This window comes from Vanellus vanellus (genome assembly GCF_965231255.1).
Source record: "Vanellus vanellus genome assembly, chromosome: 1".
NCBI classification, from domain to species: domain Eukaryota; kingdom Metazoa; phylum Chordata; class Aves; order Charadriiformes; family Charadriidae; genus Vanellus; species Vanellus vanellus.
Genome location: NC_138905.1, coordinates 33930921 through 33954303, shown reverse-complemented (window position 1 = coordinate 33954303; position 23383 = coordinate 33930921). Strand labels below are relative to the sequence as shown.

At 39.6% G+C, this 23383-nt stretch overlaps 1 protein-coding gene across 1 annotated transcript; it reads left to right on the top strand.

Annotated features, from left to right (window-relative positions):
• Positions 1-1191: 1191 nt before the first annotated feature.
• Positions 1192-7093, top strand: LOC309673190 (P2Y purinoceptor 1-like; the record flags this gene model as incomplete). Its single annotated transcript, XM_082484920.1, has 2 exons — positions 1192-1261; positions 6072-7093. The coding sequence occupies 2 exons, from the start codon at positions 1192-1194 to the stop codon at positions 7091-7093; spliced, it is 1092 nt and encodes a 363-aa protein (XP_082341046.1).
• Between the last annotated feature and the right edge of the window lie 16290 nt (positions 7094-23383).

Sequence of the window (23383 nt, the reverse complement as noted above, 5' to 3'; positions counted from 1 at the left end):
GTAGCTCACTATCTCTCATAGTTGCATGCCCCTATAACTAACAAAGTATCATTGTTTTATCATGGGTTACCATAGATGGTCTATCTTCTTTCCAGACATTTTTTTTTTCTAAACCAGGTGGATTTTTTAACGTGTTCTTCAATTGTTTGGAGTATTGAAAACCTCACCAGTGCAAGAGATGGGAATTTGCTTTTGCAAGGTGGAGAGTGCCACAGCAGAAACCAAGAGGGGTAAGGAAGACAACCGATAATTCAAGCAGTAAGGTGAAGGACACCATGTAATGAGGAGATACTGCAGTCAGGTGCTAGAAGATGTCAAAATAGAGAAAACAGAAGGAAGATGAGGAGCTGGGCAGGAAGTGTCAAAAGAGGTGATACAGCAGACTGGGAGGTGGAATGGTCTGGGAGGGAGGCAATGGCTGGAAGCTGTTGTTGAACTGAAAAGTCCAGTTTCAGCATGAATTAGGGCTGGACACATGGGGAAGCTACAAAGTGGGGGAAATTAGTAAAATATGTAAGGTGTTCATTTAGGGAATGAAACAGGAAGATCCCAGGGCTGGCGTGTGCTGCTGAACACTGGAGATGCAGGTTTGGGACAGGAAGACTGGAGGACGCAGAGCAGATCTGGGCTATGGGCTGAAGGGATAGGTAAGATTTGAGCTCTGGAGTAAGCAGAGTTGGAGGATAGCAGTTCTGTGTCAGAGCTGAGATTTTGGAACAAGGTGGGAACCATGAGGCAGGAGAAGTGATAGGCAGTTAGGTGGGGTGAACCAAGCTCTGCAACGGGGCAAGAGTAACATAGGTCCATGAACCAGTCCAGTCGCAAGGCAGCAATAACAAAGATTCTGGCAGTGAAGAAGGGGGAAGAAAGAGAAAGTGCAAACACACATATATATGCCCCAAGCCCCTGTACTCTTCTCTTTCACTGCTGGAACCAATGACAGCCCCAGCCCTAGCTAGACTGGGGATGTGCAATAAGTCTGTCCTTCCCTAAAAAGCAAGCAAAGGCTGCTATGGCAATAGCACTTTATCCTGACTTACTGAGAGGAGGGGCTTAATGATAAAAGATATCTCCCTTGCAGTTTGATACCTGCTTTCTGAGGAGCTGTCATTGCATATGGAATATTACCGACACCTTGGATTAAAAACAGTACTCGCAAAATAGAGTTGTGATTTTAGAAGGTCCGGATTAATGGAGAGGAAAAGCACAGCCGGGTATCTAGACTTCTGTAAAATAGATAATTCCACCCTTTCTAAAACAGGTAAGAGAAAGATTTACTAAGTATTTATTGCACCTGTATTCTCCAAAGAAATATAATTTTCACTATGTAGCTATTACAGACTGATTAATACATACACATTTGTATAAATTTCATATTTTTTAAAGTACTTTTTCACAAATATTGTCTTTGGTAGGCAAATTCTTACATCTTAACTATCCTTCTACTGTAGCTTATGTTTGCCATATAGGAATTCATTAACTCTCAAGTAAGTACGTGAACATCATTTTTTAATGAAAGAAATAGTAGCTTAATCACAATGCCAATTGAGTCATTAAGAAGAAAGGAATTGGATATTAGCATAATCTACTTACCTAATTGCATACAAATACTGCTGTATAATACTTATTGTTCCCATCGTACTAGTATGTATAATATGCTAAATGCAGCTGAAATAATATATGTGAAATGCTCCACTTAATACCCACATTGCATTATATATCCTTTCACATCAATCCAGTTGAACGTAAAAAGGCAATGCCTGAGATGATTACCTAATAGGTAAGATGTTAAAGTAATAATTGCAAATAATTCTTGATATTTTTGTAACAAAACCTAGGACTCCCTGTATAATGCTCTATTAATTTGATAAAATGGGCTAAAAGGGTACGTTTTGAGAGAACATGTAACAGAAATATATTGGTGTGTGAATAGTCAGAAATTTGGAAAACCAATCTGGTCACTGGAGTAGATTTGTACTAGACGAAAATACAGTTGCAAACAGTCAAACAAAATTCTCAGAGTAATCCCAACAAATAAAACAGTTCTTGTAAAATAGCAAGCAAAAAGGATCAAGGGGCAAAGAGAGTAGATAAGGAATAAAATTACATAAAATAAGCTGTTAACTCAGCTTAATCTTTTTTACTTCAGGCCAAATTAATCACTTATTATGACCTTGTTAAAAATGTCAAAAAAACCCATAGGTATGACACGGAAGAATATGGTTCCTAGGATATATTTACACATACAAAATTAGATATTTTTTAAATAAACAAATGTGCTAAACCTAATGGAACTTTGCAAATACAAGTTAAATGCCATATGAATGACTACCAATGATAAACTGTGAACTACAATTAGCTGTATACACAAATCACGATTCTTTTCAGTGACACTTTTCTTCGCTCCAAAAGAAATTTCCTCAAAAAGTAATTTTTTACTGAACAAGGTCTTCTATCTACTCCAAGACTTTGGAGGCCACATCACAGGTACATGAGGAACACGCGGTAGAGGAGACTTCAGTATTTAGGGCTCTGCAACAAACCAGGCAGTAAATCAGTTCATCAGCTGAAACCCACTTGACTTTCTATAACAGTGTGCAGACGCTGCCAGGGACAATGACAGAGGAGCTTGTAGATATTCATTCTCAGAGAGCCACAGATCTAAGCCATATTTCTTTCAGGTCCAGGAGAAGAAACAACCCAATAGGCAGGTACAAAAACTGAGTCAGGTCACTGTTTTAAAAAGTAAAACTTTTCTAGCATCTTTAGATCCACAGCCCATAAGATGGCTGGATTCATTAGACTGCTTCTTACAAGAGAAACATAGAATTCTTACCCAGGAATCTAGCATGCTTTCTTAATTATGAGTGATGGAGCCCATAAACTTCAACCCTTCCCTAGGCTTATGTGTAATAGTCTAATATCGAGCCCTTCATGAAATCAGAGGTATGCCTTTAATTCTGAATGCCCCATTATGTGATTGCTCTTTGTGGCCATTTAACATTCATGGCCATCTCCATCAATGACTGAAACCGTTCAGCTGAAAAATTAATCTCAATAAACTGCAAGTATTTTTTTAGCCTTGAAAACTCAATCCTACTTTCATCAAAGTCTGGCAAGTCTGTTCTTAGTCAGTACTAACAACATATGCAACTCCTCATCTGTCACAGTATAATGTCATGGTGCTGTTGCTCATTCTGCCACTGCTAAGATGTGTGTATATGTGCTGGCTGGCTTTGTATAAGAACACATGGACTTAGCAGTGAACACAGCAATGTTCAGAAAAAGAAAGTTTTCTTAAACTACAAACGCAAAATTTTGGACTTGAACTGTGAAGATGAGGTAGTCACATCCTGTACCTTGAGTTATTCTGTTGGTGCTAGGACAGTAGACAGAAAAATTGCCGTTGTCTGATATAAAAAAAACACGTCACTTCGGAAAATTATTACAGTACATATGCAGATCTACGGGACATCAGGGTAGCTCCAATGGCCTCAGGATATAGCAGGGCTATACTGTCTTCCCACATGCAGTGAAACTGGGTCCTGATTGTACAAGGCTTCAAATTCTTCTGATGGAAGACCAGGAGTTCTTGTTATAGCACCAAGCTGGGGTGTGAACCCCTTGTGTTCTTCTCTTGCTTATTATGTCACCTCAGGAAAGGTTCTTTTTATCTCTGCACCTCTTCCCCTGTGCCCTCGCTGTAAGTCACTCGATTCATTTGCAAAGCACACTGTTTCAAGAATCTAGTCTTGGTTATGGCCTCTAATATTTTAGAAAATTCAAATGTGAATCCCAAGGTAGACACATGGGAAATGCCTACACAGACAGACATATTTTCTAATGACTCTGAGCCCCAAATGCACGTTACCCAGCTGTGCAGTTCCACCCCCCCAGCTACATAACCAACTTCATACAGCTCAACCCTGAGTGCAGTCCAGTAAACTGACGGTGATGAAGAAGACAGGGGATTTATTAGTTCAGATCTGTAATTGCCCTAATGCAGTTACAAGGCTACACATTCAGGCTTTATCCAGCCAGCTTACAGCAAAGCGGAGCAGGTGGCACAGCTGTCTGCCTCCCTCCATTTAGACCTACCTATAGCCCTTTTCCAGGAGCTTGATGAGATCAGGAATCTGGCATTACAAGTCCCTCGTGCAGCTCTGGCCATGCTGCTTGTAGCCACTTCAGGGCTTATCTATACTGACAACACAACTTGGAATCAAGTGCTTAGAGCCTTCATTCGTAATTACTGAAAAGGAAGGCAGAGAGGTAGGAAATACGACTTAATTCAAAGGCTAGAGTCACACGTGACTAGCCAACAGGATTTTAGGAAAAGGTAACTTTCCTATACATATTCAAACCCCTTTTAATTGAACACAGTATAAGAAAATGTAACTTCACTGTATTTTACCTGTCAGGGTGGCTACATTTTAAAGAATTTACAGGGATATCTTTTATAAAATTCAGCTGAAGAAAAAGAAAATTACACAAAGTTTGTGTAATTTTTCGTATTCACAAAAGAGAGGAAAAAGAGTACAGCTACCCTAGGTTAAAGTACAGTGCTTCAATGCTTAACAAAATACATTCAGAGAACAAACATTCCCCACCTGTGAAACACACTGTGAGTAGAACAGATGGCTTTCTATCCATATTCACTTTCTGGAAAGTCATTTGACTGCTTTTGTTGCTGAGCTTCTGGAGAAACAACTTTCCTTCCTAATTCCGTTGAGTACAGTCTGAACTGGCTTTTTGTCGGTTCACTGTCTTGGCAAACTATAAATTTGCAAAGCACAATCATGCAGTCTCTATTTAGCAGGTCTTCACTGTAGCTCATGTTTGTTATATTTTGACCTGTGTCTGTGAACATGTTTTTGGAAAAGTCGTATTAAGGTTGACACGAACACAAAATATTACTTTTGAAAAAAACCCCACTACTGTCAACTTAATGGTTGAAGCTGTTTGAAAATTTTCAAGGAATCAGTAACATTTTGAAAAAGTCCTTTCTTCCATTCAGAGTGAGGTTTGTACTGAGTAAAATTTTATCCTGTCATCCTATCAAGCACTGTAGTGGACTCTGATCTATAAATGGCTATTTGGATGACCCTCATACAAATCTCCTACTTGGACAGATCTTAGTGTTTGGCATCTGCTGCATCATTTGGAGAGAGGTTTTAGAAACATATCAAACTGCAATTGGTCACAGCTCATTCTGGCAGAATATTCCAGCCTTTATTTTGTTTTTTATTAGGAGTATAAAATCATCATGATTAAACGTAAGACTTTACAAGCACAAAACCCTTACTCGGAAAAATACACTGCAGATCTCTATTCCAGATACTCCATAACAGGCATTGAAACAAACTGGGCCATAAAGGGTGAGACAAAATGAACTCTCTCTACCCCTACCGCAAGCACAATGTTTTTGGCCTGGGACATTTTTACAGAAGAAAGTCAAAGAAAAAATAAATAATAAAAAAAAAAGCAGTTTGTCCAGTACTTTAGATGGAAAGGCTGCTGTGGCCTTCACCACAAGCAGGATTTCATCCTGTGTTGTTTTGATGCTGTCTTCTGGTTCTCAGTCACAGCCCACTGCAGAGCTGCCCACATTACACATCTCTAGGTCCAGTATGGATACTCAAGGCCATCAAAATAAGGATGGAAAAGTGTGGGCAATTACTGTCCTCCTGTGCTTTCCTCTTCTTCCAAAGACAGTCACAAATACATTAGTGCTCAAGTGGACGCTGCTGCTACTGAGGGGGAATGCTTTTTTTCTCTCATCTATCATACACTACACTAAATATTAGAGAGGAAAGAATACAAAGGTTTGGATAAAAGTTCACAAAGATATGCCTTTGCTGGTGTTGCAGAGTGTTTAGTGCTTTAAGTGTTACCTACTTAGAATTTACATTTTTTTTTCAGGTAGGGGAGAGCTTGCACATCACACCGTATTCTGAACTCTTTTGCCAGTTCAAACATACTCGATTTAACTTAAAAGTTTTGAATTTTAAATCCAATACATCTAATTCAATTTTTATTTTAAAAGCTGTTGGTTTCTCTTTTCCCTTCAGGCATACTCCATGGAATGATGATGAATGGTACATGCACTGTTTTCATTTGCAACAGAAATCTTAAGCTGGATTGGTACTGTTATTTGCTGATTCTGGTTTGCCTTTTCACTTTATTAGCAGGATTTCTAGGCAATATACTTGCACTACGACATTATCTGTACTGCATGAAGACATGGACTACCAATACTATATTTCTCTTTAATTTGGCACTGTGTGACTTTACTTGGACTCTCATGGCACCTTTTTCAGTATATTATAGTCTCCAGAAGTTAGCTGTCTTTTTCAGTCAAGCATTTTATCAGATCATAAAACTATTTTTTGGTATTAATATCTATGGAAGTGTCTATTTCCTGACACTCATCAGTTTTGACAGATATGTAGGTGCTGTCCATCCTATCACTTCATTAACTTGGTGGGGCAAAGGAAAGGCTGTGTTTTGTACCATTGCGGTATGGATCTTCATAGTGATTGCATCGATGCCGGAGATCTACTACACAGTTGCAGCTGGAAGACAACATGACATCATACATACCCTGGATGTCACTGAAGGACCTTTACAATATGCCGTGCCATTCACACTCTCCAAGATTGTATTGAGATTCCTAATCCCAGTCACAGTCATCTTTACATGCTATATGTTGACTCTCAAAGCATTACTACAACTCAGTAAACGTCAGCAAAGAAGGAACAGACTTGTTAGACCTCTGTTACTGATTTCAGCCGCTATGATTGTATTTGCTGTTTCTTTCATACCTTACCATGTTATGATGATGGTGATACTAATTTACAGAATTAACTGTCAACCACCTTGTGGGAACATAAGCACATTAAGTGTCATTTATGAAGTCACAGAGATCATCTGCAGCATCAACAGTTGCCTTGACCCAATCATTTTTACAGTAGCAAATAAGACATTCTATCAAAGAATTAAAAGTATAAAATGTCATCCCAAATGCCAGTGCTGCTGTTGTCTGACAGGAAAGGTAAGGGACATCTCTCTGTCCCCAAGAACAATGACTTAAACACCAGTCTACAAAGACATGCATCTTCCATTGCCCATTTGGCTTTGTGTCATCAGACCGGTTTAAAATTTGGTCTCCTGTATTGTATAGCAATCTCTTGAATAAGCAAGAATACACAGCAATGAAGAGTGAAACAACATGAAAAGAAACACTAGCAACTCCTAGCTTTACAGAATCGGCATTTTAAATATTCTTGTCATAAATATACCTTAATTTATTGTGAAATAGCACTGCTTACCTGTATGTACATGCAACAGGAATGAACAATGAAGAAAGTTCTAAGTAGCTACTTTATTTCTTGGCCAGAAAAATATAGTAAGATTAAGAGCACACAGTGTTCAGGAGTCTTCTGATAGTTTCTGTTAATTATTTTTCATCTGGATGTAAATGCTGCTGTGATTGAACTGTGCAATTAATAACAATCATGATGTTTACAGCTGAACTTCTCGAGCATTTGCAGAGGCTTTCTACAAGTCCTTCATTTTAATGCTGCTTGCACTAGAGCTCCACTGACACTGCCGGTGGAACCTCATTAACCGGGGTAAGTGCAGCAAATTTCCGAAAACAAACAAACAAAACCCCAAACCAAATAGTAAGATAAAGTAAGTCCCTGAGGATAGTCAGAGCCACAATGAATCTGCTCATGAAGCAAAAAGCACAGACTGAAGAGCTTTGTTAAGTCTTCCCCCAGGCAGCAAGGGTTCCAAACCAATAGGCAGGGCACACTGGTGGTGCTCCTCAAACCCGGGGCGATTACAGCTGTTTCTCCTAAGTGTTCTGCTCCAGGACAGTGTGTAGTTCTAGCATGAACTCTGAACTTATTAACAGGGAGAGGTGTACACGGAAGTTCTGAAATACAGAGGTGGCTTAGCCGGAAGAAGAGTAAGACATGCTGCTACACCGGAGCGCTTCTTCTCCTGTTCATTTAGGGTCTAAGCATCACAGCTTCAGGACAGGCTAAGGTAATTAGTCTACAGTCATTAAAAGAGCACAATATATAGTCATGAGAACATCCACCTTCAAGAGTCATTAAACATGTGGTTTTTCCACACATTGCATGGGCGAAATAATCCTGCTCCATAATCAACCACCTGCTGACCTACTTTCTTGCCAAGTCCCACATACTACCTTGTTAATTATAAAAGCCCATGTATCGGTAAGCAATTAGCTTTACTTTCAGAACTTACTAGTGACAAAGTACTTTTTAATATACTTTGTACAGTGTCTTAATTACTTCATTTCCATAGTTTTAATATAATTTTGTCCTCACACGTCTCTGTGCAAAAATAATTCTATTCTACATGGGTATTAAATCTCTCTTGTTGTATGTTTCAATTGTATTGAGCAAATATATGTGTATGTATAGGATGTAGAACAATGGGGGGTTTTAATTGTCTGTAACTGTGACATGAAATGAAGAACCAGGTCCTGATAATCTGAAACACTTTACATGTGTTTGGATGTACTAGCAAACTCGCAGGACCTCGTAGCAAAATGGCATGCCTATATTCTGTGCAGGGGAGTTATGTACTCACCTCACTGCAAGTGCTGCTTTTCTCCTTTGGTAATTTCTTAATCTTTCCATTTCTTTTATTTTAAAAGAAAAATGGTCACTTTTTTTTTTTCACACACAGGGTTATTAATGATGCATTGGCTTCCTTAAGAAAGAAAGCTTTTTAATCCAGGACCATGGGCAATCACCTACTATAATGTACACTTACCATCTCTGGTACTGATACAGAAACAACGTCAATGCCATTTAGCACAAAGGTGCTCTCAGCATGAAAAAGGATAGAACAGGAGAGATTAGTGTGAAGCTCTGGGCTAAATGAGTTTATTGCTCCCACGGATTGCACCCAAGATTGTAAACAGTAAGCTATTTCCGAAGTCAAACACTTGCCATTTTTATCTTTCAACCTCTCTTTAAAGGTACAGATGCACTGTTTCTTTCTCCTTTCTCCACCTCTGCATTGCTTTCCAGAAAGCTAATTTGTCTGTGTTTGGGCTGGCTAAAATTCAATGTGAGAAGAAATTATGTTTTTCTAGACACAAAATTAAACATGAAAACTCACTGCAGTCCTGGGCTAGAAATGATAACTTCATACCTCTGGGAAGCAGAGATTCTCAGGTTTTACCTGCTAGGACATCTAATAGGTGAGCTTTTGCAGGAGAGACAACAATGCCTTAGACCTGCAGCTTCTCTAAATTTTCTGGAGATTTTTAATAGAAAAGCAGTTGTTCTTCTGTTCAGATAGATCATTTTATTCTTACTGCATATCTACTATATAGATGATAATGTTACTATTACATATTAAGCAAGTATCATTAGAAAGATCTTTTGTTGTTAATGAGGAACGAAGCATTCAACTCAGAAGAAATCGTGAAAAACATTATCAAAGTCACTTCCTGATTTTGGAAGAAAATTGGAATAGTTGCCTCTTGAAGTGTTGCCTTTATAACATCTATTAACGCAGGCTGTGCTCGCATGTACACAAGTTAACAAGAATAAAATTAATTTCAATTAAAGATTGTATTGAAAGCCTCCAGTGAACTCAAGACAAATACAATAATTAAAAAACTTCACAGATAACCCTTACACACTCATATGCAATACCTTTTGCAAGCAGCATTAATGCAGATTGCAGAGATTCTTGAGCAAAGTCTAGAGTTTCTCTGCCTGTGTTTCAGTGTGTAAAAAGAAAAGGAAACAGTAAGGCAATGCTTTCAAGTCAATGTGAGAGTCTGACAAAAAAAAAAAAAAGCTAGGGAGAAATTTCATTCTGGTCAGGTAATCAGAACATAAAATGCATTTAACTGAACAAGAATGACCTTTATATTCTCAGTGTGACTGAACTATGCAGTATACTCACATAGAAAGATGCAAAATTAGATGCTTTTTACTTTCTGTCAGCAGCACCCTACCAAAAGAGCTGCATGGTCCAGGGCACACGTGATGGAACAATGCTAGTAAATGGGCCAGGGAGAGAGTATCAAGGCGTGCTCACTGCACTGTGCCAGTGACCAGGGAAGGACCGGGGAAGCAAACAGGCAGGAACTTGCTTTTGCAGGGGAGAATCCAGATCTCAGCCAGCTCAGAAGATAGAAATTGCCATGAAATAGTATGTATCAAGGCAATACTGATTTCTGCTGCGTAGCCTGACCTCCAAGAATACGAGCAAGAGAAACAGGCAGCATGGATGGTTGCCCTGCTCTGAACTCATTGTGGGGGACAAGCAGGAGCAAGCTGGAAGCTCCTCTAGTTCACTTACGTAGGACTGAGTAAGGTGGGTGTTCTAGCTCCTCAGTTCACTGTTCTCGGTGAACTCACCTGCAGAGCAAGGGACAAACAGTCCGGACTCTGAAACTCTAGCAAAATCTGTTTTTCTGCGTTGCTACTTTTTGTGTTCCACTGAAAGAAAAATATGGAATAAACTGTGTTACAAAAGTAAATCCTTGTCTCCGTGTCTGTTTCTATAGCTGGATGCAATCCTACATGGTCCACACAATCCTATAAAGCTCACTAATTTTCTATTAATAAAGCCATCTAAAACAGAGGTCCCAACACACTCACAACATAAGAGAAAAAGGGGAAGGAAAAACAAAGAAACCCCCTTATGCTTCTGAAAAGATTATTCCAAACCAACCAAAAGATTATTCCAACAGAAGGGAAAAAAGAAGACAAGGGCATTCCTACAAAGGGTATGCGTGTCCCAGTGCTTCCGTCATCTGTTCTCCTGGCCTGGGCATCTCACACAATGTATCTTGTGCTGATCTGAGTCTAAAGGCACTGGGCAATCTTTAAAAATCATCTTCATGACACAAAGCTAATAAAAAGTCCTTCCCTCTCTTACCCTCAGCTATTCATGTTCCTCACAAACAGCTGTTCGGCTGTGAATACACCCTAGTAGCTGACAAGGCTTCCAGACTTCTGTTTGCCTGCTCATAAGTGATTCTATAATCAATTAAGCACACTTTTTTAAAGCATTTTTGTTCAACGAGGCTGAACCAATGCTAATGTTGTCCTGACTGAAATCAAAAGTTTTCCACAAAATAAAAGGTAAAAGGCACAAGACATCTGTTCATATTTGCTTGGTCATATTTTTATCTGGAAATACATGCTCCTAAAATGTTTTATTACAATATTCCCCAGATAGAATGACATAAACAAATAAAATTAAATAAGTTTATTCCACTTTGCTACAATAAGCGAACAATAAACTAAACAACTAAGAGCCAAAGTCAACATCTTCTACCATGGCAAGTATGTTGCAATACAGCTTTCACACAGACCTTTGGATTAAATCTGAGGACATGGCATCCAATTAAATGCCCAACTGTTATAATGAGTTTGAACACATTATTGAATGTTGTAACAATTTATTAACCTGCAAAACCGACTGCAACGTATGGGTAGCTTTCATGTACCATATCGAGATCCTGAGATATTGCAGTAGTGGACACCTTTGTAATATACTAGATGAATACAAAATAGACCACGGCCTGAAAGATTTGACTGTTTATGTATGTGCTCAGCTGTGGTCAGAGAAAACAAATTTCTCATTTACTATTGTAAATTCAGCATTGTTTTGTAAGCAAAAATTGTTAAAACACAAACCTCTAAGTTGAAGAGGTAAATTTTGCCACAGATGTCCCAAAACTACTTTCTAAGGAAATCCATCTGTATGCATCCACTGTTCTCCATTTGTCTTTGTAATGCTTTTATCTCACAAACAATCTACCTGAAATTTTCACACTTATTAAGACACGAGCTTGCCTTTTTTAAATAAAAATGTTCAAATGTTCCTGAAAGTCTGGTTTTCTCTTCAATATACATAAATGAAGGTACTCTGATATCAAAGTTTTTCTTTTCGACGCCTCTGAAACACCTCACTTGGCAAAAAGTTATGACAAACAGTACCCCAAGGCAGTTAAAATACTTCACCTTTGTACCCTGCTTTCACCAGTGGAAGCCAAAACTCTTTAGGCAGAAGAAAAAATATGTCTAGACTGATTCTACAGCCGGAGGAACTACGGCAGAGGCAGGTAACATGGCTAAGTCCACCATCCTCCTTGCAGGGAAATGCAGCTTCTGTGCTCCTGCCTTAGAGATAACATCCGAGTCTCAGGGCTGCCAAGTCTCCCCGCGCTGTGCCCGGAGCCTGCAGTCAGAGGTGATGGGACGTGCTGGCCCCCATGCAAGGACTTACCACCTCTATGCCCCCCTCCACCCCCCAAGCTCTCTTTTCAGGCCTTTTCCCAACTCACCACTTACCAGCTTGGCCCCTCTTCTTCACATGACTCAGCAGGGATGGGGCTTCCTCCGGCTGGGAAAAGTGAACCTTAATCAGGGAGAACTGCGGTTCTCAGCTTTTGCAGTCTAAGGTAAAATGCAGCCTAGTGTCACAAAACGTGACAGCCAAGGTCTCAGCTACCAACCTAGCTACAAAAGTCATATCCTCGCAAAGTACATCATGTGCTAGGGCAATGGGAACCTTGGATCTCCAGTTTCTCACCGGTCCAGCCAATACCAGTCAGAAGACCGACGTTAGCAGCCAGATGTCTTTCCATCAGGTTTCTTGTGCAGCCTGTCTTACCCCGTTTTGGTGGTCTCAAGGGCCTGGTCTGAACTAGAAACCGCAGGTGAGCAAATGCAGGTGAAACGTACAGCACTCTGCCTTCCTCTAAAATGCCACGTAGTCTTTAAAGATCGCTTGCTATTTCTCAAAGTAAAAAGAACGGAAATACAAATGTTCATAAGAATGCACATTCATCTTTTAATACAAAAACAAGAACAGAAGATGGACTTTTTCTGCTGCAAGGAAAGGGCTGACATTTTCTTTTCTCAATGGGTTACCCAACGGCAACTGAGAGCAAGGTGGTAATGGTCAGTGCCATCTGCTGTACCGCACTTTGCAGGAGATTCGTAAAGGCACCACATCTCCCTCTTTACTTTACATTACTGTCATTACTATTACCCAGATGCAATACCTCGAGCTGCTGTTGTGAAAAAGCTGTAAAATGGAGATAATGTGGGAAGACTTAAAGCTATGCCAGAATTACAGTGTGTAGGCAGACTTAATTCTGAATTTTTCTGCATCTGTCAATTTCCATTATACAGATTTAACACATAATTTTAATTATAGGCTTTGCTCTTACTGATGTTATTATTTCACGTTTAGACAATTGTGCTGATGCAGTTAAAAGGAAACCTGTAAAAATAGATATTGATTTCCTATAATGTTTTAGAACATTTTTTAGTAGAGAAGCAGCTGAAAACCCTGTGTTAGCAATAGAAAATGCTAACGCGTTTGTTCTTGAGGTGTAGATTTTTTAATTCTATGTGACTGTATCCCAGGTTATAAAATGAATGTGAAAAAAATTCTCTCTTTAGATGTCCTTACTGCATAACAAAAGAAAAGATGGTTAGAGGGCACATATTAATTATATTTTTGCACTCTTTATCCTTTAAGACTTTTTAGCATATTTAAGAAACCTGCTTTTTTTTAACTGCCAGACCTATAAAAGTAATTTCATGATCCTCCTCCTTTTTTTAATTTTAGAGCTACAGGGTTTCATCGTCTTATATGTAGTGCCTACAGAAACTAAATTTTCCTTCTTTGAATTCATTGGAATCCAAATTTCGCAGTAGGTAAAAGAAACACAGCATTATTTATATCCCGTATAATGCTGATGCCGAACTCTGAAGGGCAGTGCTGTAGTCTCTGTTTCTCAATACCAGTTTAGCGATACTCTGCAATGACTTGTCAAAATAATTATTTCCTTTTTATCTATACTATTTGTTCTTTTCTCCTGAAACTGCACTGAAACTGATTCACAAGCTTATTTTTAACAGTAAATAGAGTTGTTTACAATCTATCTGCCACACAGCCTCTTAAAATAAGCATTTATAAAGCATTTTTGAGTCAGAAAACAAAAAAGATTTTGTCACCATCCATCTAGGAGCATCTACAGGTTTACAAATGGTCATTCCAGTAAGTGGTCCAAAATGCAGCATTGTAGCACAGTAAATTGCAAACCTGATTGTAATATAAACATATAAAAATATGAACACAGTTGAATATGCTTATATGTAAATAGTTTAATAAGTTTAAATAATAGCAAATACGCATAACAAACCTTTAGCCTGATTTGAATGAGCAACCCCTCTTTCTATCAAACACATGCAGCAGAGGTCGACGGAAAACAGCCACCCACAACTAACCCCAGTGCTGAACTGGAACTCAAAAGAGATTTAGATTTGACCCCGAGCTTTGCCAGAGATTTTCTACAGGACTAAGGCAAGCAATGCTGTCTCTGAGACTCGGTGCAGGGAATGTAAGGGTCGCTACCAAGCATGCTTGCTGAGCCATCAAAGACTGGCAGAGAGCGAGACAGAAGAGAGATTTACATTTCCTCAAGGCAAAAAAGCAGGCACTTGGTCAGTCAAATACAGGAGACAGCAGGTGGTCTAACAAAAAGAACTTGTGTCTCAAAGGAAACAATGCTCATTTCAATTAAAAATATGAGCTAGACTCTCTCCTGGTCAAGAACTGAGTACACTATTTTTTGGCTAGACCCCCTCAGCGGATGAGCACTCCCATGCAGGAGGTTCCCTCTCCCTAGTTCTAATCAGAAGCATAAAGTATGCAGAAAAAAAGAAAGCCTGACCAGAGACAGCTTTCTGATTTAATCTCAGTATGTACAGATTAAGCACAGGTTTTGTCTTATTACTTTTCTTCAATAAATATTTGCAGCTGTGCTGTCTGGTTTGGACACTGGGACTAAATCTCACAGCGCACAAACAGGAACCCCAGGGGTTACAGAGCCTGTCGGCACTTCCAATGCACAAGACGAGTGGAGGACGGATGTTGTGGGACCAAAAGGAGGTATATTCCAGTGACAAGCAAGACGGCTCTGTAGCCCACAATGAAACACGGGGGTAGGCACTTCGACCTGAGCGTTTTCAGGCTTGGTGAAAACTATTGTTTCATAAGCTATATACGTCTCAACTAGCACCGGTATATGCATCCGGACAGACACTTGTCTGAGCACCAAAAAGTCATCCAGTCAGTTAATCAAGTCCTGTATCAGTATTAGCATGTGCTGCAAGCTGCACAGATCTCACGCAGGAAAGCCAATCATTATTCTACCAGACTCAAACCAGCCTTAGGGTTAGGCACTCGTACTTCCAGCAAGTGACTGTGTGGCACTTGCAATATTTTGCAGAATATTGTGCCCACTGTTACAGAAGCAGTTGATAAAACCCCAACTCCATTAACTCTGCCCCACGTTCCCAGTTGGCTTACCACCACTTTGCCCTCCTACCATGGGACGGAGGATGCAAAAACACTAGCTGTTTCAACAAATCTGTTTCATAATGGCACAACCAAAACAAGTGATGTGGACTGAGCTTTCACTGGTTAAAATGTTTGCAAGATCTATTTCAACTTCGGGCTGAAGTTTCCAGATGCTGAAAAATTTCTTCAGGAAAAAAAACTTAAGTTCCCTACTTTGGAATTATGTTTACAGAATTAAAAAGCAGAACTACTGTTATGTCTTCTTTTAACCACCTGCAAATCAGACTGCTTGTATTTGACTTTTTTGACACAGTTGCAAAATTCAGAGAAACCCCATGAAAATCTGCGTATCTGTTTCATACGGATAGTTTCTACCAATGCACAAACCTCCTGCAATGACATACTATTAAGCAGTGCTCATTAATTCTAATTAGCCGTTCTAGAAATAGCACACCATTCATTCGTATTATGTACACCATGCAATGGTGTCCAAAAAGGATTATTTACTACATACAAATTGAAAGATTAGAAATCTACAATATCTGCTAAACCACCATATCCCCTGTATTTAGTAGTAACTTTGGAAAAATTGCATTTTAAATTATTTGATACTATGTTATTTGCAAAAGTAATTATGGCAAATACTATATTGAGTAATATATCTTTACTAGAAATACACTGGATGGCGAAACTGTGTTAACAATCAGCGATACTTTGGACAAAATACCAGTTCCATAGAAAATTTTCTTTGGAGCTAAATCAGATGTATAATGAACCCAAATTTTCATTACTAAAAAAAAGCCAAAGGGTGGGTAGGTTACACAGTAGAACACGTAAAAATACTGTTTCATGGTAAGTGTATAAAAAGCTAGTGAGGTGGTAGGCTGGGGGCGGAGTACTGTAATTGAAAAATGTTTTCATTTTTCCAAACATACGCTTTCTCTACTCAGATTTGTTTTTTCCTTTGTTTTTAAGTGAATTATCAATTTAATTATAAAACTAGTGTACGGAAATATTCATTACTATTCTCCATCTAGCATATTTACATCTCCTTATTTAGAGAAAATAACTCAGTTCAACTAGCTGCCATATTCATTCAATACCACTAGAAGGTGCTCCTCTGTTGAAAGATAATTATTTCTGTCTGAATTGCTTCTCAAAGCTAATTTTCCTCTGATAACTGTGGTTCTGGCCAGTTGTTTACACAGACCGTAATTGCAACAACTGCCCCTGTTATACAACAGCAGGATCTCATATGCCATAACGATTACTACAGCATGAGAATAACAGATCTGTTATCACTCATTTTCTTGATAAATCCAAATCCCAGCTGAGCAGGACTCCAGTTAGTTTTGCTGGAAGGTAAGATGTGGAAACCGTGGTGGAGCTGGTGCATTGTAAAGAGCTATGGTTCCTGTAAGATTAGGATTCATAGAATCATTTCAGTTGGAAAAGACCTTTCAGATCATTGAGTCCAACCATAAACCTAACAGTGCCCAGTCCACCAAACCCATTCCTGGAGTAATTTAGGGCAGAATGCATCCCTGGAGAGACATATGCATGTTTGTCTCTAGTCTGAAGGCAGGAGAGTCCAACATTAAAAAAAAAAAAAAAACTGTAAGACAACTAGACAAACATAAGTATATGATCTATACCAATAGCACACCAACAGTATCAGGACATCAAACCGCATGTGGAAATCCAAGGATCAACGATTCATATTTCATACGCATATGAGCCTCAACCAAGTTAAGATTTAGTTTAATACCCAGAAAGGCATTCTAATAAGCTCTGGGTACACAACTGCCTCTGTGAGCTCTTTACATATACAATGAAAACCTTAACTGAGAGCTGAAATAACGGCAGTTTTTCCAATAAAAATTTCAGCATACGCAAGGCTTGAAGAGTTTTAAGTTTTGTGTCATCTGGGATTGGGTAAGATTTTGGTGAAAAATGGGAAAGGGGAAATGAGGATGGACTGACCGGCTACGGTGAGATTCTGACTATTTTAGCTGTAAACTTGGACAAAGTCTAAAAGTGACCGCTAAGGAATGCAATGTCTGGGCCTACTTTGAGAGCCTGGATTTCATCAGCTCTTTTAGCCCACACAACAGTCACTAGAAAGGACGTTTTCAGTGAGAGAGGGTAAAGGAAGAAAGTCACCATGCAGTTCAAACAGTTTAAACCATTAAAAACTAAGGTCAGCCCCCAGGGAGAAGCTTCCTGCTGGTAAGGAGATATGCACACGGCCCTTCCCAAATTTCAGTATCAAAAGGGAAGCAAGCACAGTATAATCCTCCACTGGAGCACTCTGCAGAAGCTGTTGCAGAAGGCAAGCTAACTAAGCTTAGAGGCTACTCAGTTAGAGTTTGATTCACCAGACAGGTCTGAATGACCAAAACTGAAACAAGCAAAGGAGAAAGGTGCTGGTGAACTGTTTGGGATGGAAGCCATTCCTACCCACCTCCACATGTTAATATGGCAAAAGGCTGTTCCGTGGGAAGTCTGATGCTACTACAGAAAAGCATTCCACCTCTAAAGGTGCATCTGTCCAACTTTTAGATGGATGATAATTTATATAGTTCAGGATCTAAGAGAAAGAGAAATAATAAAGATATGTCTATAATAAAGAAATAATAAAGATATATCCATGACCCAGCAATGTGCCCTTGTCGCCAAAAAGGACAATGGAATCCTGGGCTGCATAGGGAAGAGTGTGGCCAGTAGGTCAAGGGAGGTCATTCTTCCCCTCTACTCTGCATTGGTGAGGCCACAACTGGAATACTGTGTCCAGTTTTGGGCTCCCCAGTTCAAGAGGGACAGGGAACTGCTGGAGCCAGTCCAGCGAAGGGCAACTAAGATGATTAGGGTCTTGGAGCATCTGCCTTATGAGGAAAGGCTGAGAGAGATGGGACTCTTTAGCCTGGAGAAGAGAGGCTGAGGGGAGACCTTATTATGGCGTACAAGTATCTCAAGGGTGGGTTGAAGGAGGATGGAGCCAGGCTCTTTTCAATGGTTCCCAGTGACAGGACGAGGGGCAATGGGCACAAGTTAGAACATAGGAAGTTCCGTTCAAATACACGGAAAAACTTCTTTACAGTGAGGGTGACAGAGCAGTGGCACAGGCTGCCCAGGGGGGTTGTGGAGTCCCCTTCTCTGGAGATTTTCAAGACCCGCCTGGATGCAGTCCTGAGTAGTGTGCTCTGGGCAATCCTGCTTTGGCAGGGGAGTTGGACTAGATGATCTCTAGAGGTCCCTTCCAACTCTGATAATTCTGTGATTCTGTGATTCTGTGATGTCAATGATGCAGCTTTCAGGTCCAGAATGCTTTATGTGCAGCGTGACAGTGCACAGCATCTTAATCTTCAAACAACCAAAAAAGAGCTCTCCATCTTGAGACACCAGTGTCTTAACAAGGAACAGACACAGAAAACAAAACATGGCACTTGTTTCCTTAAGGTTATGGAGCACTTTCTCAATTTTACTGCTGAAAATTTTCATCTCTTTCTGAGAAAGATCCTTTCTCTCTCAGAGTAAGGAATTCAAACCTCTTCAACAGAGTCAAAAATGTCTTCATGTAATTTGAAGTTGTGTTTATTTTAGGAATATCTTGTTCGACTACATTCAGTACATCTTACATGTATTGAAAAACAACCATAAATTTTGTCTTGAGGCATTTACAATGGTCACAAAATATCCACTGAGACTCCTCGAGAGGTCTAGTTATAAAGGAGTCCAATTTCAAATAATATAAATTATTCAGTCACAAAATGAATAGTGCCTTTCATAGTGCCAAAGACATCTAAGCGGCACTGACATACTTAGGAATACACGTGCTCTTCCTTCTCTGAGGAAGCAGTCTTTGAAGGACTTCACCTTCCCATAATACATCACACCAAGGAAACAGCTAGAACAGGCTCAACTTGCTTCCCTCAATGAGACAAAATAGTGTAAGGTAGCTTTACGGCATGCCTCTTGAGAAGTAAGGTCTGTAACTATGAAAATTATAAAAAGGGATTGAATATATACTTACATTGAATATACCTCAATGTAAGTAAAGTGCCAATTCCTGCTCTCAGTTTTGGTCTTCTAATGTAATTGTATCAGGGGCTGATCTGATTTCCAGGGCACCACCAACAGAGGAAAGTGAGTGAAGAACCTGTGCTCTGCAGCAAATGGCATAACTGTTCCAGGGGAACTAAAAATTTACGAATTTACCACCAGAGGACACAATACGAAATGGGAGTTTTGCAGCAAATGTATGACAATATGGTAACATTTGAGACAAAAAGGATTTGGGCCCTCTAGAGTTCATGGGTGTTGGTAGAGTGCTGAGGGTAAGACTTTTTCAGGCACATTGTGGGCCAACCCCGTGCAGGCAGCGGTGCTGCAGTGTCGCTCCTTCGACTCCGAAGAGACCACTGACGCCTGCATTAATTCTGGTATGTGCCACTAGCGTGGCAATCAGAAACACAGCCTCAAGAGAAGTTTGCTTTTTTATCTGCAGCCAACAAGATGGAAATCTGTGTACATATCCCCAAGAGAGCAGTACTCCTGTTTTACTATTTGAATTTAGATAGGCCATACAGAAGTGAGTTCTAATTTAGATAAAAACTGCTCCACCCTTGGCTGCCACAGAGGGAAGGCGCATGGGATATACGCATGGCCTCAAACCACTTCAAAGTCATCTAAGCTGGTATGTATCAAGAAGAACATCAAGCAAAGCAGAAGGTATGGAGAAAACTATTTGCAAAGACTTTACGTTTTCATCTGCTGTATGAAAGTGATACAAAACTGAATGCTGTGCTAAGCCCTGAATTCCCCAGGTCAGGAACTCCACAGAAGCTCCACATAACACACTAGTTTACAGTTTCTCCTTCACTTTCTATACGCCAGTATATTACACTGTCAAGAGTGAATTAAGATCCATATTTTTTGTCACTTACATCTGTGACCACAGATTAGCAAGAGAGATAGGAGTTTTGTGGGTTTTTATTAATTAAAACTGGGATCTCTCAATTTTTAGGCCTTGTATTTCCTTTTTCTCAAATGAACTAAAATTAAGTATTATTGCTGCTGTGACTCTCTAGGAACACTTTCCTCGATCCTGCCTCATCTCTTTACACCCTCCCTGCCCTAATTCTCATTTTCATTTGCTTAGCATGTTTGACTTCGGCTGAATCCCATACAGATTTAGTTTCTTCTTTGCTTTACTATTAAATGAAAGTGTGCTACTTAGTAGACACACATTGCATCAGTGTCCCAGAAATAGAAAACATCATTCAGCATGTGCATAAGTGAGCCCTAAGCAGCCATCTACTTTGAAAGATCATACCCCAGTGTTGCAGACGAAAGATGAATTCAAGGCATTTTAAAAGACAGAAAGATCTCAGCAGAAGAATCTGCCTCTTTTCAACCAACGGTTTGTTTTTAAATATTTCATTTTTTTCTGGACTTCAGGCAAACGGCCAAAACCAACAAATTTCCCAATATCTTACAGAAGTAGGAGGATGAAGGAGTTGGTAAATTTGGGGGTTTATGAGTGCATGTGAAAATTTGAGAAGGACTTGCTTCTTAGAAACAGGTAGGCAGGAACAAAGACTACCGCTAACTACTACCTTTATTATTTGTCTTCAAAATGACTGTCAAAGGCATCTAAAAATAGGCATATTTTTGTTTGAATTCTGAACAAATTCTTGGGGGCTGGGAAACTATTCTGGGAGTTATCAGTACAGTCTTTCCTATTCCTACACCTTTATCTCAGCATCCATAGTGGGCTACTGTCTGATACTGAGCCAGAAGCATCACTGGTTTAACCCATAAAATTTGTAATATTTTAATGTCTTATAAATTATAATAATAAATAGCTGATAATCACACCTAAATCAGGTACTTTGCTATAATTTATTCAATGTCAATTTGAGTATGCCGAAGTTATTCATTTTATTTATCATTCCAGGTGATTAGTTAATAGATGCATCTATCAATGCAGATAAGGCAATGTGCAAAATATGAAAACATGGTTGGAGCTTGTAATTATTTACTCCTGTCTTAATAAATGATTTTTCTGCCTCTTTATTTGGATATACCATCTAAGAAATCTTAAATTCCTGCTTTGCTGAGCTTAAAGGAGGACACCACTTTAAACATGTTAAATGCTTTTGGATATTTATATCAAATAGGAAACACGCAGTGGTTTTCTAATTACCGTTGTCATCATTAAAATACCACCACAACCATCATTAAATTACCATCAGCATTTTTACTTGAAATTTTCAAAAGAAGAGTCCTGTTTCCAAACACCTATCTAGTCATCTGCTCCTAGGCGGGCTGCTGCATAACTACACAAACTGAAAGTCAGCTCTAATGAGGCCTTCATCATGGCACCAAGGAACCATAACATGCTGGTGCTTGGGCAATAACAAATGAGGGCTATGTGTGGATTAAATTTTAAAGCATTCCTAAAAGGTAGGTACGTGATACATGTTGGAATTGACTCTGCTTAGGACTGAAATGCAGCTGTCTCTGGAGTGAAACATAGTAGATAGGAAGAACATCTCACCTTACTTAGAAAATGAAGGAAATTATAAAGCTTTATCTGAACCAAGCTTTGAGAAAATTTGGATGAAAATTCCTTTGTTTGTAAAAGCTTCATATGATCATTGCTCCTTACAATCAGTTACTGTTCATGTCTCAGTTCACCTTGCCCTGAGGCTCTACTGCTACCTCTACCCAGAGCTCAGTCCGCTCCTGGGAGACTGCCTTTCCACCTGGAGGCACCAGGGAGTGTGAATCCTCAAAGCAGGTAAGTCTCCACTGTTCCTGCCATCCCCTGGCAGGGGCTACCCAGTGGGGAACAGGGTATTGCCCCTTCCGATGAAAACAGAGATGGAAGAAAGAAGAAAGCTCTGTTTTCCAGCATCTGAAATGAGGTTATGTGCCCCGTCTGTCTCAGGAATCACATTTAGAAATACTGTGTTACTGCCCTACTTGTCTCGTAGAGAACAATTACTGATCCCTCCTCCTCAAAAGTCACTCTGGTTAGTGAGTACATTTACAGGTTTTTTTTACTTTTGCCATATGCAAAATATCTATAAGAAATGTATAAAGCACACTGACTATTTGCTATATAGTTCTTAAATCTTGAGAATGTATGCAAAGGTTTTTAAAGCTTAGAATGTTGGGTTTTTTTTTCATTTTTGCAATTTATTTTTTTTTAAAATGAAATATATAACTTTATAAGGCAGACGCACAGGCTGACTTGGAGCCCCAGCAGAATCACACAAAAAACCAAATGCTCTCTGGTATTTGGAGGACCTTCAAGCCACTCAGACAGCATAAGGGGACCCCTGAAAGGACACAGCATGACCAAGGAGATCACGTTCTCCTTGGGGTTCTCCATCAGGCACATGGCGAGGTAATGTTCCACACTAACAGCCTCGCCATCTCCTCGCCGTATGGAATAAGGATAGAAGAAATTTGCCCCTGTACTAGGCTGCACCTGCACTGTGCCCATCAGGCTGCTTCTGCTAGGAATAAGCTCACTTCTATTTCTGGAAATCGGGGAACGGAGACATATTATTCCTGTAAGTGGCAGGCATCATTCCAAACTCACTCCCAGTCTCCAATGGAAAGAAAAATCTGAAAGTCAGATCAAAAAGATCAAAACACAGAGTTGACACATCAATACTAAGTAGCAATGAACTTATTTTTAGTTTTCAGTCACTGGATGCTAAATATTCTCTAGAGCCTTCCCATTATGGCTAATCTGACACATGTAGCTCTTCTTGCAGTCTCATGCTGCTGCTTGGGGAATGGGATACGCACCTTCTGTAGAATCAAAGCTTTCACTGAAGAGAGAATAATCTTTTTGTAGCTACTGCCTGTACCTCTCCATCAAACTCTATCATTTACTACCCAGAGGTAATATGGTACGAGACTGGTTCCACAACTAATGCTAAGAGCAGACGACGGCTGTATTCTCGTTGAGCCT